This window comes from Sceloporus occidentalis, unplaced genomic scaffold (assembly GCF_023333645.1).
Source record: "Sceloporus occidentalis isolate IW3139 unplaced genomic scaffold, rSceOcc1.0.p SCAF_109, whole genome shotgun sequence".
Taxonomy (NCBI): Eukaryota; Metazoa; Chordata; class Lepidosauria; order Squamata; family Phrynosomatidae; genus Sceloporus; species Sceloporus occidentalis.
This window is the reverse complement of record NW_028317089.1, coordinates 2,217,209-2,232,457: the sequence shown is the minus strand read 5'-3', so window position 1 is coordinate 2,232,457 and position 15,249 is coordinate 2,217,209. Positions and strand designations below refer to the sequence as shown.

Here is a 15,249-nt window from a genome sequence, read left to right as displayed (position 1 = left end):
GAGATCGTTAGCTCTTTATGTAAATCATACAATACCGTATACCTTGGTTAAATTGATATTTTAAAGACATAGTTAAATTGATGTAATTAGAAAACAGTTTTTTTACATAAATTGATTTGCAATTTCTGATTTTCTTTTTCTTTTTTTTTTTTAATCTTATGTCAGCCTTTCCAAGATATGGAAAAGGTAAGGACTATTATGACAAAGAAATGTTTTCTTCTGTGTAGTATTCACTGCAATTATTTTAATGCTTTGTAGTTTATATTTATTATTAATCATTACAATAATAACGAGCATCTCATTTTGCATACTAATTGCGCCCGTTCGTCAAATTAAGACTTCAATTATTCCAGTAGCCTTCAACTCTTTCGGCCTTAAGAAAATAATAATAATAATAATAATTCTTGGTTGGCTTTTGCCTTTCAAAGGGCCGGTATATATATATATATATATATATATATATATATATATATATATATATATATATATATATATATATATAGTGTTCATTTATGTACATCCTTGCCATATGAGATGATCTCTTTTTTTCACATCCATAAAATGATCTGGTTTTGGAATTATATTTAATTTGGCTAACTGGATTGGTTATGGGGTTAAGTGCCAACTTAAAAACAATGGGACATTCAACACATTTAGCAGCTTGCCCCAGAATGGTTCTTTGCTTTATAGCCAATTCATCCAAAATGAACATACCAATCCCTAAATGATGCAGTAATTTATAGACCGATCTTTATGGTTGTGTTAACCCCTTCGTGACAATGCATTGTTCTTAATGGGTTTTCGGACCATACTTTGTAGGTTTTCTAGAACTGTATATACTGTATCTAGAACGTTAGTTACAAGGCATACATAAGTCAGCAGGAGGAGGAGAACGTTAGCGCAGTCAGTTTAGGATATTATCCAGAAGGAATCCCCAAAAATACAATATGAAGAACACTGGCATCAAACTGATCAAAAGCAACTCTGTATTTCTTTTAAAGGGTTTGACGTACTTCAACAACAAGCTGAAGATTATAGAGAGGCGCCAACAGAAAATCAAAGACATGAAGGCAAAGTACGAGCTGCTGAAAGAGGAGCTAGAGGAGACAAAATTAAGACTGATGATGGATCCAAATAAATGGAGAGGACAATGTATGTATTTAATTCTACTAACTTCCATATATGATACATAATAGATGTTAGTGAGCAGCCAGTAATGTCTGCGTTTTAATACACCTTAATTAAATATAAATCTCGATATATCACAATAAATATAATGCTGACTTTGTGATTATATCAGCAACCTGCATAGACTGTTTTCGATCGCTCTAGAACGTTTTGAAGACAGGTTCAATTTAGCCTAACTATCTGGGCATCCTCTTCTTTTTGACAGTTGTCAAGATATTCTTTTAAACACCATTAGCAGTAATCTAATCTTTATTTCCTCTTTTTTTTTTTGACCAACAGTTGAATTGGACCCATCTCTTGATACAGAATCTCAAGAGTATCTGGAGATGCTAGAACAAGTGACTGAGGATCTAGAACTATGTGTTAACATATGCAAGTCTCATGTCATGATGGTGACCTGTTTCGATATTGGCGTGACCTTAGATCAGCACGATGGAGGAAGAGAAGTAGAAGTTTGAAAACGTGGCTAGAGAGGAGGAATTTGTATGGATGATCTTGAACCGACACAATACGTCCGTAGCCTGGAGCCAACGCAAGTGAAACATGAGTGCTGACTGTGCGTTAGTTGCCTTCGATATGGACCTAAACATAAAATCTTAGGTTTCTAATAGTGGTTTGTATTAGCTAAAATCAAGATAATCCAGAAAAAAACCTCATCTCTAGAGGTAGAGTAAGAAAAACCAGGTGGACAATCGAATGAGAAGACATGCATGTCTGTGCATTGTGTCAAAATTGTACATTGGAATGTGAAAATTGCAAAGAATGTTTGTGGGTCAGTTATTGATGATGAATTGTAATGTTTCTCAACCAGTATGGTGCCTCTAGAATTTAACTATACAAGATGTTTAAGCCCATTGCAACCAGATAGTCATGCAACCCAATGCAATGGATAGGAGGACCCTCGGGGGAAGAAGATTATAGAAGAACATGTGACGGAGATGGAAAAAAAAAAATGATATTACGTGAAGTGCCTTCTTTTCATATGACTTTTATTATTTTATTTGGTGCTAAAGTTAAAAGCCAGCAAACCCAAGCAGACACTTTAATGTTACTGCTATTAATTTTTTATACTGTACAGTTTATGTATAATTATATGTAAAAAAAAAAAAAACATTGTAGAGGGAGCAATAATTTAATTATGTTTTTATACCTGAATTTGCCTTCTGATTTCATAGAAAAGCTGATTTATGCAGCAAAATGAAACTGTATTATAATTTTCCTGGCTACAAATTTTAGATATTTTTATGAACGTGTATCTGGGTGTTTGATAACGTTTCTCGTTAACGTTAGGTTGTTTTCTTTGCTTCCCATCTTGTTCCTTTCTCAATAAAAATGTCCTTATTTTATATATTTCCCCTAAATAGTTCATAAACAGTCTTTGGAATACTTTTCCTGTTCGAAAATAACGTTAATGTTATCTTTTGCTAATGACAATTTTGGCATTTTTTTAAAATGTAATTTTTTTTTTTACAGTTTTTCTAAAGAAGGCAAAAACTCAGGATAAATTTCTACATGCTGCATGTATCGTGTGCATTTTTTTTTTTGTAAGGGATCGCTAAGACGCGTTCGCTGTATGATTGCCAAAACACTTTGGAGAAGGTCTATGTGTGTGTATTAACTGCATTTCATACGGAGTCATATTTTCAGATCATCTTGATTTTATATGGGGTTTACAAAGCCTTTGTATAAATGTATAATACTTTCATTTGGCTTTCATTTGTGAATAAAAGATGCATTTATTGTTAGTACCGGCTTTCTATACATGTATGTGTTGGCTTGCCAAATGGATTGTTTACACTTTACACATACAACATAGGGTCTGTTCTTTAAGGAGATCCTTTGTAGATTATCTACATCTGATTATAGCCCTATATCGGCGGGGTTTACGTAACACAACTTTATGTGATCACACCAGTATGGGCATGGCGGCTCTAACCAGCTCTGTGCAAGGTGTTAGAGTGACTGTGTGTGCGAAAGCGAGCGTGTAAGCCTGTTTGTGAGTCTTTTGGGGCAGCTCTTGGCTTTACATGCCCTCCAGGATAGAAGGTGCCAATCCTCCCCCTGTCTGAAGTTCTCTTCCTTTCCTGTCCTCGCCCTGAGCCAATCCACAATAATCAGTAACTTAACAATATGAGGGATAACTTAATACGGAAGAATAACCACGCAGATCCTGAGAAAAGGATGTTAAGATGGCAGCTCCCATGGTATTCACATAAGGAGGGTTTCTACATTGTTGACATAAATCAATAAACACCATTAAGCAGACATATTTTGTGTATAAAACAAAAAAATTTATGGTTTGCAAAAAGCGACATAAAACAAAGTTTGAGGTATAACGGAACCTGTGACTGGCCTTTACAAACATGTTAGGGGAATGGTATATATATTGAAACATTTTGAGGGAAATATACAATCTTACACTTTCTCTTGAGTGCTGGATTATAAAATGGTACATATTTTTGTGGTTACCATAAATATCAATATATTTCTGATTTAAATGAGATAAGGTGAAATATTTAATTCCACCACGTTGAATGGTTCCATTACGATGCTCTAGAACAATGACCATATCCTTACAATATTCACTATTCGTTGCAAAGAAACCTGTTATTTCAAATGCACGTCCGCGTAATGCTTACAGACGATGGAGCAAATTCATTCTGTGATTATATTTTCCTTTAATCATCAGCAGATTAAATATTTCAAAAATTTATCGGAGAATAAAAAACATAATTTGCTAATGAATAATAGTCAAAATTGCTGAGTTATACCAGCTTTATCTGTTAGTTTGGTAAACTTCTCTGGAATGGGGAAGAAAAGAGAAGCAAAGTTTATATACTGTACATAATTAAGAGTCTATAGTCAGGACTGATATTTTCTTTGACTCTTGGATATATATTATATAAAGAAATTATATTTAAAAAAATGAAGAGCTTGGATCAATAAAATAATATCTAGCTATATATATATATATATATACATATATATATATATATATCTGTTCTAATATATTTGATTAAATTATATAAATATATATATTTTTTTTAGTTTAATATTCCTGTTTTTGTCAATTTCCATTTTTATTAAGCATCCAGCAAATACAGCGGTTCTGAAAAATACAGAGGATCTGTACATATATATTCTCTCCATTGGCTTTAATGATTGACACAAATATCAGAAAAAAGCATTTTCACAACAAAGCATTTTCCGAGTTACTGTGAAAACGGGGAGCGCGTGTTTTTGGCTGATTGTGCCTGCGCAGCGATGTTTAAATGCCCCCGTATACATGTGAATCCTTGACTTGGGCACTATATATTAACATACCGCAAAACATAAATAAATAAAAAACACAGGAGACATGAGGTCGTTGGAAAAATGAAGGCCACAGCGCTTTATTGCTGTGACAAGTGCAAGAAAATACATTCAAAACAAGAGATAGGTTATGCATCAATAATATGTAAATAACCAATAAAATTTTGTAGGGATATCCCGCCAAATTCCAAACGGAGACCGTTGGGTCGGAACACCCTACCCCTCAAATTCCCCCAGGGACTGAACCCGTGGAGAAATTAAATGAAACATGAATGTTGGTATAACAACCATTTTGTAAAATTCAGCATACCTATCTCAGAAATTCTGCCCTACATATAACAGACAGATAAACAGGCAAAAATTTTTTATTTTTTTTTTAGGGAGGGAGGGCGGGAAAATCTCAGGTTTATCTGACAGGATAAAAGTTTTCCTGAGAAGTGGTGGGAAAACGGTCCCTAAATAGCCACACAAAACCCCACCCACAAGAATGTGGGACCCCATAGGATGTCCCCAAGATGACCCCAGACTGGCCAGCAAGCTCATAGTTAATATAGGCCCAGTCATGCAGCCCTTCCTCTTAGTATCCAGGGCTTGTCTTTTAACTGGTTTTCCTTACATAGCACATTATTTATGTTTACTCTGTGAACTCGAAAGTCCACATCCCAAAGCCGATTGCGAACCTTGTGGGAAATATTGCTAAGCTAGCAAACCGGGTATTTCTACATTAGTTCTCAATCGCTCTGGATTTCTTTTTATTGGATGGTAAATAAGACAATATGTGCACAAATAGTTTGCGAGCATGTAATGAATCTATTAGGAAAGAATACTATTTTGGGGATTTAAATACGGTTAATCCGCTCCTTTGTGACCTCATCTTTCTCTAAACAGGCAGACGCAGTTATCCAGTTTCGAGAATTAGGCTAATTCTAGCAATTGTACGCAAGGATCGACTGATCGGCTTGGATTTTACCAGAGCTGGAGGAATGTCTAGAAAATATACTTATATATATATATATATATATATATATATATATATATACAGTACATATATTTATATATATTGTGACAAACCCTGTAGCACGAGGGCCATAAATGTCACAGTTTGGGGTCTAAAGCACAGTCCTCTAGGGCAATCAGAGTCAGGAACACCCGCTTGTAGCAAAAAAGTGCTTTATTTTTAACCGCTCAAACCCCCAAACCAAATCATAAAAAGAAAACCTAGCTCCTAATTGGAGCCCTCTCTAACTAACCTACGCTGGCCCAGACTGACCGGCCTAATCACCCACTAACTCGACCTCCCAGCCAGACCCAGCTACGCCAGGCTCTGGAAAACCCCCTCCAGACAGCACACAAAAGGTCCGGGGAGGTAATGCCTGGCTTGGCTCATGGATGGTCGTCTTCAGGGCCTCTCCTCGCCCTGGGAGCGCAGGGAGCTTCCTCTTCCCCCAACAGGGTTTTTAATGCTCAGCACCTGTGCCTGACGCCGGCCCCATAGGAATCCCGGACAGGATCCTGCAGATCGCGCGTACCGTATTTGCTCGATTATAATTAAGACGACCCCCCAAATCTGAATATTAATTTAGGAAAAAAAAGAAAAAGCCTGAATATAAGACGACCCTATAGGAAAAAAGTTTTACCAGTAAATGTTAATTCATCTAAACTATTTTATTTCATATTAAAAAAGGCTATGATTGAGAAAAATATTGTTTTGCACATCTGCCCCCAGGCTTGCCACTCTGCCTCACTGATATGCCACTCTGCCTCCCTGATATGCCTTTTAACCCCCTATATGCCACTCTGCCTCCAGAAATGCCTTTTAACCCCCTAAATGCCACTTTGGCATATAGGGGGTTAAAAGGCATAGCATGGGGCAGAGTGGCATATAGGTGGTTATAAGGCATTTCTGGAGGCAGAGTAGCATATAGGGGGTTAAAAGGCATTTATGGAGGCAGAGTGGCATACAGGGGGTTAAAAGGCATATCAGGGAGTCACGTACAGTGCTGTCTCTCCTCTATTTCAACTAAACAACACAAAGAAGAAGTACTCATCAGTGACTGGATAATAGTAATGCAGTGGTGCGCACAATCACATAGCCCACCATTACATGACACCCTATCCATGTCATCCACATGTCATCCACTGTTCAAAGAGCTTACAATCTAGACATGTTAATATGCTCCTTTTTTGCTAGATTGTAAAAACCTTAGAATCCGTAAGCTTTTACCTAGATTTAGTCTATACATTAGTGTTATTTTTTTATGTTTGTTGCAGACTTCTGCTGTTTTATTAAGTCTGGGGCCATCTCCTGCGCATACTTGGGTTTTACTCCTAATGATTGTTAATAGGTGCTGGGATAGTTGTTCGACATCTCCTCCAAGACGGCTCTTTCGGCTTCATAAAACATTTGCGTTTCCGCTGATAAACATTGCTGCCAGTTACTCATAGTAAAAATAATGATCGCCCAACCTACACCATTAAATGATACTTATTGTGTTGTATGATTTTTCAAGAGAGCCTAGAATGCTTATAAAAATAGGAAAATTAATTTCGTTTCCGCAGAAGGAACGTAGGGAGAAGGAATTATGACTTTGCGCGTTATTACGGGGTTGTTCTCGGTTACTACCAGATTTTAGGAGGCTATAAATGTTAACTACCTTAGATTTTATAAAAAAGGTGAGTAAGAGGATGTGACAACCAGCCAGCGGAACGTTAATATTCGGAGAGGGGATTTGTTGCAATTCGACATCAAAAAGTCTTAGTAATATATGTAAACTCTGTTTAACCGTCCTGTTAAATGGACGTTAAATAAGAATGGATTCCACATAAAGTAAGCCATGGCCTAAAATGCCATACATTACGTAGAGTCTAGTGGTAACGTTGTCTATTGCCACATCTTCCAACCGTTACTTTATTATTTAGATTAACGTGATGACGTGATGGGGACACCAGCGACAGAAAACCACCTTGAGCAGGGGTGTGTTCGGCGTAGTATCCTTGAGTGGTGGGTCCAGTGGGGGCTGCAGTCCCTCTGCCTCAAAACCGAGAAGCTGATCGCTTCTCTTGGTTGATCAGGATCCCCAGTCTGGTAATGCTCAATGGGCCGGTTACAAGGGAGATCTCTATTATCACCGACTGGACCCGACCTGGAGATCTGAAAACATAAATGATTAACTTATAAAAAAATTAAATAAGTTTAAAAAAAAAAACATTTACTGAACAGATATGGTACACCTTAACGCCTATTTATTGAGCCAGACATTGATGGTGGTACAGTGTAACTCCCATCACAGCCTGCCTGTGCCACCGTTGTCCCAAAACAGACCGCCTATGCCACTGCTGCCCTTAAAACAGCCCGTCTATGCCACTAGTGCCCCTAAAACAGCCCACCTGTGCCACCGCTGCCCCTCAAACTGCCTGCCTCAACTTTATTGGGATGGACTACCATTTTGTTTCCAGCTGCTTGGACAACTGGAAAACATGAATGAATTTTTCAAAGATTCAGAGGGGATTTTGAAGGACTGTTCCTATTCCTTATTTAAGCATTTCATATTTTGAGGTGATCAAACATCAACTCATGCAAAGTTATCATCCAGACGGCACTCAAGAGATCACCAACGGCCATAACAGCCCAGTCTCTGCTTTAAGACACGGAAAGCGCATTTTGTATTTACAAGAAAAAAGGGCTGAGTTGTATCTGGTCTATTAGGCATTAGAACAATCTTAATTACAATTCAGTTCTAGCTGCTCGATGGACAAATTATCTCGCAGTAATAGGTTAGGTACTAAAACCTGTACTTGCAGAACTGTATTAAATTTATACGCTTGTGGTAATTAAATATATTGGTCTGACATTTTGTAGACTGGTCGAGGTTTAATTGCCACTTTTCTATCGCATAAGGCAATGCTGGCTAAAAGCTCCAACTACTATTTTTAATATGCTATAAGGCAGCCTGCGGAATTATTTAATGTAAATCAAAAGAAATTAAAAGGCTCTCGGCTGCCTGATGAATTACTGAAAATAATAAATAAAAGGAATAGTTTGACGAGAGCTCACGGCTCAGGTGCAAGCTCGCTACAGATGTCGAACAGGTAGGTCTTTAAAGGGGAAGGGCAAAGCATTTATGTGAACCTGTCACCATTACATATTACATTGTACGATAGGGCTAATATGGTTCAGAAAAGATGTCACTAACACATTTACATTAATGTTCCTTGGCTGTGATTTGTAGAACTTATTTCCCAGCATACATCTAAACAAAATGGATTGCTTGCCAATCCACCAGGATCTTAGGAGGGAGCTGTTTGATGCGTGTGAAGCCAGGCTTGGGTCTCCCTACAATGTGTGGGTAACGTTATGACATCATGCCAAGTTTCGCCCACGTTATATGAATGACATTATCATAACACATGGCATTCTTTAGATAAAACACCTTTCTTTTTCTGAGTCGGAGGTCCGAACATTTATTTGGACGGCGAAGAATTCTGTACTGTTTTCTTTGTAACTTGTTCTGTAACTGGTGCAGGAATCAGGAGAGAACAGGATATTTGTGCACTTGCTTCAAATGCCCTTCATGATAACAATCCTTAATACTCATGAACTGACCAAGAAGTACAACATATAGGCTGTTTTTCAGCAGACTACATATCATGAGACTAGGTGGCTACCTCGATACCTACTTCTAATGGGCCAAGGGTTCCTTAAATAAATACATCAACAGGCAACGATGATGATTTGGTAGGAACATGTGGATAATGGGTATTTTAAGTACAACAATTGATAGGGGTACTCGGAAAAGTTGGATACATCATTGAGTACCAAATTTTATGTTAAAGCAGTGACTTGCACTCATGATCACTTTGGGAAGACTACTCAGACTACTCTATTCTTTGAAGAACCATCTACTTGCAGTTCCACACATGGCCAGCTCTGCAACCTCTCCTAATGCCCCTCTTTTCTAGGAGCTCAGAATGTTTGCTGGGTATGAGAATATCACAGGGTTCTAGAACCCTAAAAAATTATGTATAGAAACAGCATAAAATGTGCTTATAAATTAATTGTGTATATACAAAACATTATTCTACTGACCCCCAGCCACCCATAACCCCTAAATTTTAAGTATCCCTCATTGGCTAATTGAATTGTCTTGAGTTATTTTAGCGTACAAGCTTATATACCGATATTTCTCGTGTCTTATTATAAACGACCAGCTATTAACAAGCCACCTTCTGAACATATTCCACATAATCATGCAGCTAAGCATACATTATGATTGGGAACACTCAGATTAAGATGTGCTTACATGTTTTTTGAATTTTAACGTAATGGCACAGAATAAACCAACCTGAAAGCTTACTTATCCCGGGAACCTCAACAACTGTCTGCCCAGCTGGTATGATTGCCATGAAACTTGCTCCGGGGGTTTGCCAGATGGCACAGCTTGTGTTTCAGAATGAAAATATAGGAAATGACTTATTTGGGAATGATGATAAAGGTTAGGATGCAGAGAGCTGGGGAAATAGCTATGCTGCAAAAAATTTTTTTTTATAAATCACATTTTGTTAAACTATTTTATACAATCTGTGGTTGGGAGATGGAGTGATATTCCCCAACGTCGTCAGGCTGTGTCGCTCCTCCAAAGGAAAGTCACCTTAATAATAATTTTGACAAGGCGCCCCTTGCACCTTTATGCCCAGTCGGCGGCCACACAATGCCCGATCTGCCGCTGGAGTGTTGGCCAGCTGCCCACCTGGCGTTTGCCCGTTGTGCAAGAAGACCGGTCTGGGCCTGATTTCTCCAAATTGAATTACATTCTTTTAGTGTCAGTATGTATATGTGTAAGAATAAGATGCACACACACTAGGTATGTCACATTTCCGTTCCTTTCCCATGGTTACATTGGCTCTCCCGCATATGTCTACGGTTTTGGTCTTTTAAGCATAGTGTAGGGTTGGAGGTGCAGGAGCATGAGTGTTCAACCCGCAGAAAGACTTCTTCAATTTTTTTTAGATCTCTTTGGCGCAGTATAGGAAGGGACAGCTTATGCATGAGAATCTTGAGCAGTGCGTAGAAAACGATTCATTCTGCTTGAGATGGGTCAAAAGTGACAAAAGCCTCCACTGTACAGAGCACAGCAAGCAAGAAAGAATAAGCGGAAAGAGGATCACTCTTTGTCACGCCCTACCCAGGCTGCGGAGCTGCATATCTCGCTCTTGTTTCAGTTTCCCTGTTTTGCTTCAATCCATTCCTGGATTTCCTTTTGCGCTGTTCTGATCTCCCATTCCTTGCTTCTGCTTCAGCTCTTTGCTTTTGCTTTGTTTCCTTTATAAGGTGCGCCCCTCCCATGTGTTCTGTTTGTCTCAGTCTGTAGTCTAAGGTATGTCTCAGTGCTATGTGTTTGGTTTACATGTTTAGTTTGTTTCGTACCTCTGTTAGCAGGGATTAGCGTTAGGACCCACCGTCATTGGAGTACTTTGGCGTAGTGGTGGGCTAAGCATTCTATGGCCATAAGATGTGAGGGAATCTCCAATAGTTATCAAACAGTCCTAGGCTAGTTTCTGTATTTATGTGTATCAGTCTGTCCTGTATCCCTGGCAGCGGGGTGTCCTGTCTTGTTCCCCGTTGTGCCCTGTTTTATGTATATCTTGTCTGGTTATGTTTTGTGCTTGGTCTCCATGTCCCTTGCTTGTTATGTGTCTGCTATATTTCTCTGCTTAGCTTCCATACTCCCAGCCTGCAGCATCCTCCATATGAGTCTTGTGTGATGTCTCATGCCTGTTCCAGGGTGCCTGCAGGATTTGACTTTGTTCTGGACTACATCCGCTGCTATATCAGGGCACTGGTGTTTTCAGTCATCTGTTTGGACCCAGTTCGTGACACTCTTACAGCGACTCTTCTTCCCCAGTAAATACAAATGCCGGTGGAAACCACCAGTGTCTTCCTGCTGATGTTACGGCACTAATCCTTTGAGTCTATCGCATGCATTTTAAGTCTTATTTTCACTCGGGGTCAGACTGGGGGTGACTAGACGCGCCTGACACTTTAAGGCCAGCGGCCTGATGTAAGTGCGGCCGGATGTACCCGAGCATATCCAGCCATTCTGCAGCTAGAGTGGCTGAAAGGGTAAGTATGGGGCACTGTTAAGCATTTGCCCACCAGGCATTTGCCCAATGTGCCAGATGCCCATTTTGGACCTGTTTTCACCAATAACTGTGCAATTAAAATTACTGGCATGATAATTTAATAAAATCGTATATTCCATCGCCCAGTACTGACTCTTGTTACCTTAATTTACATCACTCTGGACTATGATAGCCCAACGCTATCAGAGTGCAAACCTAGGCTGTGTTTTCAGTACATAAACAGAAAATACAGCAATATTTTCACAGCTTTCCTTTGATGTCTAAAGTTTCAGAACACATACTGTGAAAAAATTCAATATATATAGGCAAAAAAAACAAAAAACGTAACCTTTGTAGAGGAACAAACTTTGGTCTGTTTGATTTTTTTTAGAGCGTTCAGCTCAATTTTATGTTAAAAAATTTGTTTTGGCTGTGGTTCTTTCCATAAAGTAAGCTGGATTTGATCTCAAAGCAAACAGGATGAGAGATCAAACAGAAGGGAGGAACTCATGGGTTATGTATATAAATATTTTGCTTCCCTTGATAAATCCAATATGGCGGAAGCAACGTATACATAGCGAGCATGAAAGCCACTTAGTAGACATTATATAAATATGTGAATAATATACACATTCAACGTTTATTCATTTTCAGCTATAAAGGGAGCTGGACGGGTTATAAGCTTTTATAACAAATTTTTAAAGCAATCTTCGGTGTTTTTGGGAACGTCGAACTGCCAACATAGTACCTTGACAAGTGTAAATGTCAGAGGCTTACCGACTTGACATGTTCATTCTCAGAGGAGGCTGAGCTGATTTCTCTTCTCATTCAGCCCGGCTTCAAAGGTGGAAGTGTGAAAACGTGCTGGATAACGCAAACGAGTCGAGCATCTTGGCTCGGATTAAGAATGAGATCCTTCCTGAATACATATTTGCTTTGGCTAAAAGGCAGGCTTCCGTGCCGTGCGTTCCTTTCTGTCCAGGGTATTTAAGTGTTCTACCAAATTAACGGATGGTCAGAAGGTGAAAAAACCCTGTGGGTAATGGTATGGGCAGGGATTTAACGTGAGATTTGGCTTTTTTTTTCTGGTTTATTCATGAAGCTCTGGGCCTTTTGAATTTGCATGTTGTCTGGCGACCAGCCATTCTAATTGACTAGGATCATTGTCTGGTGCTAGACATGGAATGAAGCCAACAGCTAATCTGCAATGTGTTTATCCTGCACTTTAATATCACATGTTTACATTACATTTACCGGAAAAACATACCATAACATAAATCATTTTTACTTTTTTTTTATCATTGTGTTATGATAAATGTATCCAAAATATCCCTTGCTAGGAAATTTTAATAATATCTTTTTATTTAGTTTTTTTTAATTGAAATCTACTTTATTTTTACTTTTTTTTTTTTAATTGTGAATTAAGGCTCTAGTCTGAGTTAATTATGTACGTTTTGTTATTCTTCTCTTTTTTAAGTTCTGAGGATTCTTATAACATAGGAAGCGAATTGAAGTCAATTTTGGTAAGTGAAAACATAAGAAAATAATTTAAAAAAAGTATATTGTGGATTTCAGGAAGCCACAACTATTGAATAGTAAACTGAAGATCATTGACCTTTTAGTCTTAGCTGTTAGGGATAGATAATGTTTTCCAGACTAAAATGGCTTTTCCTGCTTTCTGGAAATTTTTCCAGTGGTCAAATTTGTAGAAGGTTTACCAAAAAAATCCCAAAACTAAAAAACAAATAAAACAAATTTGATTTCTCTTATGTTTTTCCACCTTAACACACAATGGAAGGGTAACACATGCAAAAAATGGCATCTCCAGTAGAAGTCCTCTGGAATCCTTGTGGTCAGAGCTTCTGATCAGGTGGAAATTCACCTACTACCCAAAAAAAACCCAAACAGGTGTGAAAATTTGGGAACCCACCCATAATAATAAGGGTTCTAAGACTGAATAATGTAGAATATAATGGAAAAAAAGATCATTACTAAAGGTGTCCACTTAGTGCTGGACCCAGGGCTCTTTGAGCTTGGGACGTCCCGCTCCTCACTGACATAAAATCCCCTTTTCTGGAAAGGAAAGTGGGTGCAGGGGCATTTCTCACCTCTCCTACCCCATGTATGTTATTTAGTGCAGAAACAAAATCTCACTTCATCTACATTTTTTTTTTCTGGATATATATATATTTGTTAAAAAAAATCTAATTTTTGCGGAAGCAAATAAATCTTCCCATTTTATTTGTATTATTGGTATTTGAAATTATTTAAAGTACTAGGTCTCAGGTTATTCATATTTTTTAATAATTTTTTTTTTAAAAAAAAATTTCCTTTTTTTTTAGCTCATTAAGGTTAATTCATTTTTATTGTAATATTTTTTTTTTTGTTTTCTTTCTTTCCTTTTTTTTTTTTTTTTTTTTTTTTTTTGTGGTTGCACGAAAATATCTGCGGCTTACAATTTCTTCGTCACTCCATTTTCACTCTACATTTACACCTCTGAAGAGTGGGGAAAAAAAAAGCACATTTGACAATAACCTTTACCTTAACTACCGCAGTCTCCGGGTTCCACCAAAGTCTATGTGTTTAACAGATGGTCTTAACTAATAAAAAGAGTCGTTTTAATTAGGGATTCCGAAGACGTTTATTCATATTTGTGAGCTCTGACCGTAAAGTTTCATTGACCAGAATCAGCACTGCCGACTTCCAACGGATGCCATCTGCTTGATAGTGGAATCTGGCGACTGAACTGCTTTTTGTAGCTCCCACTTCATTGACTTGGAAACTGGTTTAGAAGGGACACATAGTGTTGGCTTAAAACTATACTTCATTTCTGCCTGGAGCCATTTAAAACCTGTGGTGTCCCAGCTTCCAGCACTAAGATTACAGAGGCTTACTCGGCTATCTATAGCAACAACTGTTTCTGAAATCAGCTTTTCCTACCGCTTATTTCCTTTGGCAGAAGATTTGTAGTATTTGAGGATATACCTGCGTATTCGTTAAACCTCTTACCCGATTTATTAGGCTTCACATAAATCTGGCCATTAAAATATATATATATATATATATATATAAAAAAAATGGGCTTAGACTTCTTTATGACAGCTTATATTATCAGTGCATAAAGACTAGAGCTGATTTTCAATACAGAAATAACAGCAAAATAAAAAATATATAAAAATGATTTTACTACTGTAGATACAGGTGAAAATATAAATAAATATATCCCAAAACATAGTGTATTGGCAATAAACTTGATTTTTTTTTTATGTTATGCTTTGGGTTATTGTCTTAATTATGAAACCCTATCTCTTTAATTATAATAATATAAAAAGTAAAATAAATATAATAATAATAATAATAATTATTATTATTATTAGCCTTCTATTTAGCGTCATTGTTACTCACTGAACAACAACAATAATAATAATAATAATAATTATTATTATTAATATTATTAGCCTTCTATTTAGCGTCATTATTACTCACTGGACCCTTCATCTTCTTATCATCATGTTTACATATATATATATATATATATATATAATATGGCTCTATGATTTTCTAATATCTCTGCCAGTTTGCGTGGTTTTTCGGTTTACCGCCATCAACAATGAAAAATGGCTACGGTAT

General features: G+C 37.5%; 1 protein-coding gene across 1 annotated transcript in view; it reads left to right on the top strand.

Moving 5' to 3' along the window:
- LOC149283191 (kinesin-like protein KIF26A) overlaps positions 1–1,646 on the top strand; it is a 73,176-nt gene extending 71,530 nt beyond the window's left edge. The window contains exons 16-18 of the mRNA XM_089497846.1: positions 166–186; positions 1,002–1,152; positions 1,468–1,646. Of these exons, the coding sequence (XP_089353972.1) occupies positions 166–186; positions 1,002–1,152; positions 1,468–1,646 (351 nt within the window). The remainder of the gene's footprint in view (positions 1–165; positions 187–1,001; positions 1,153–1,467) is intronic.
- The last annotated feature ends 13,603 nt before the right edge of the window (positions 1,647–15,249 follow it).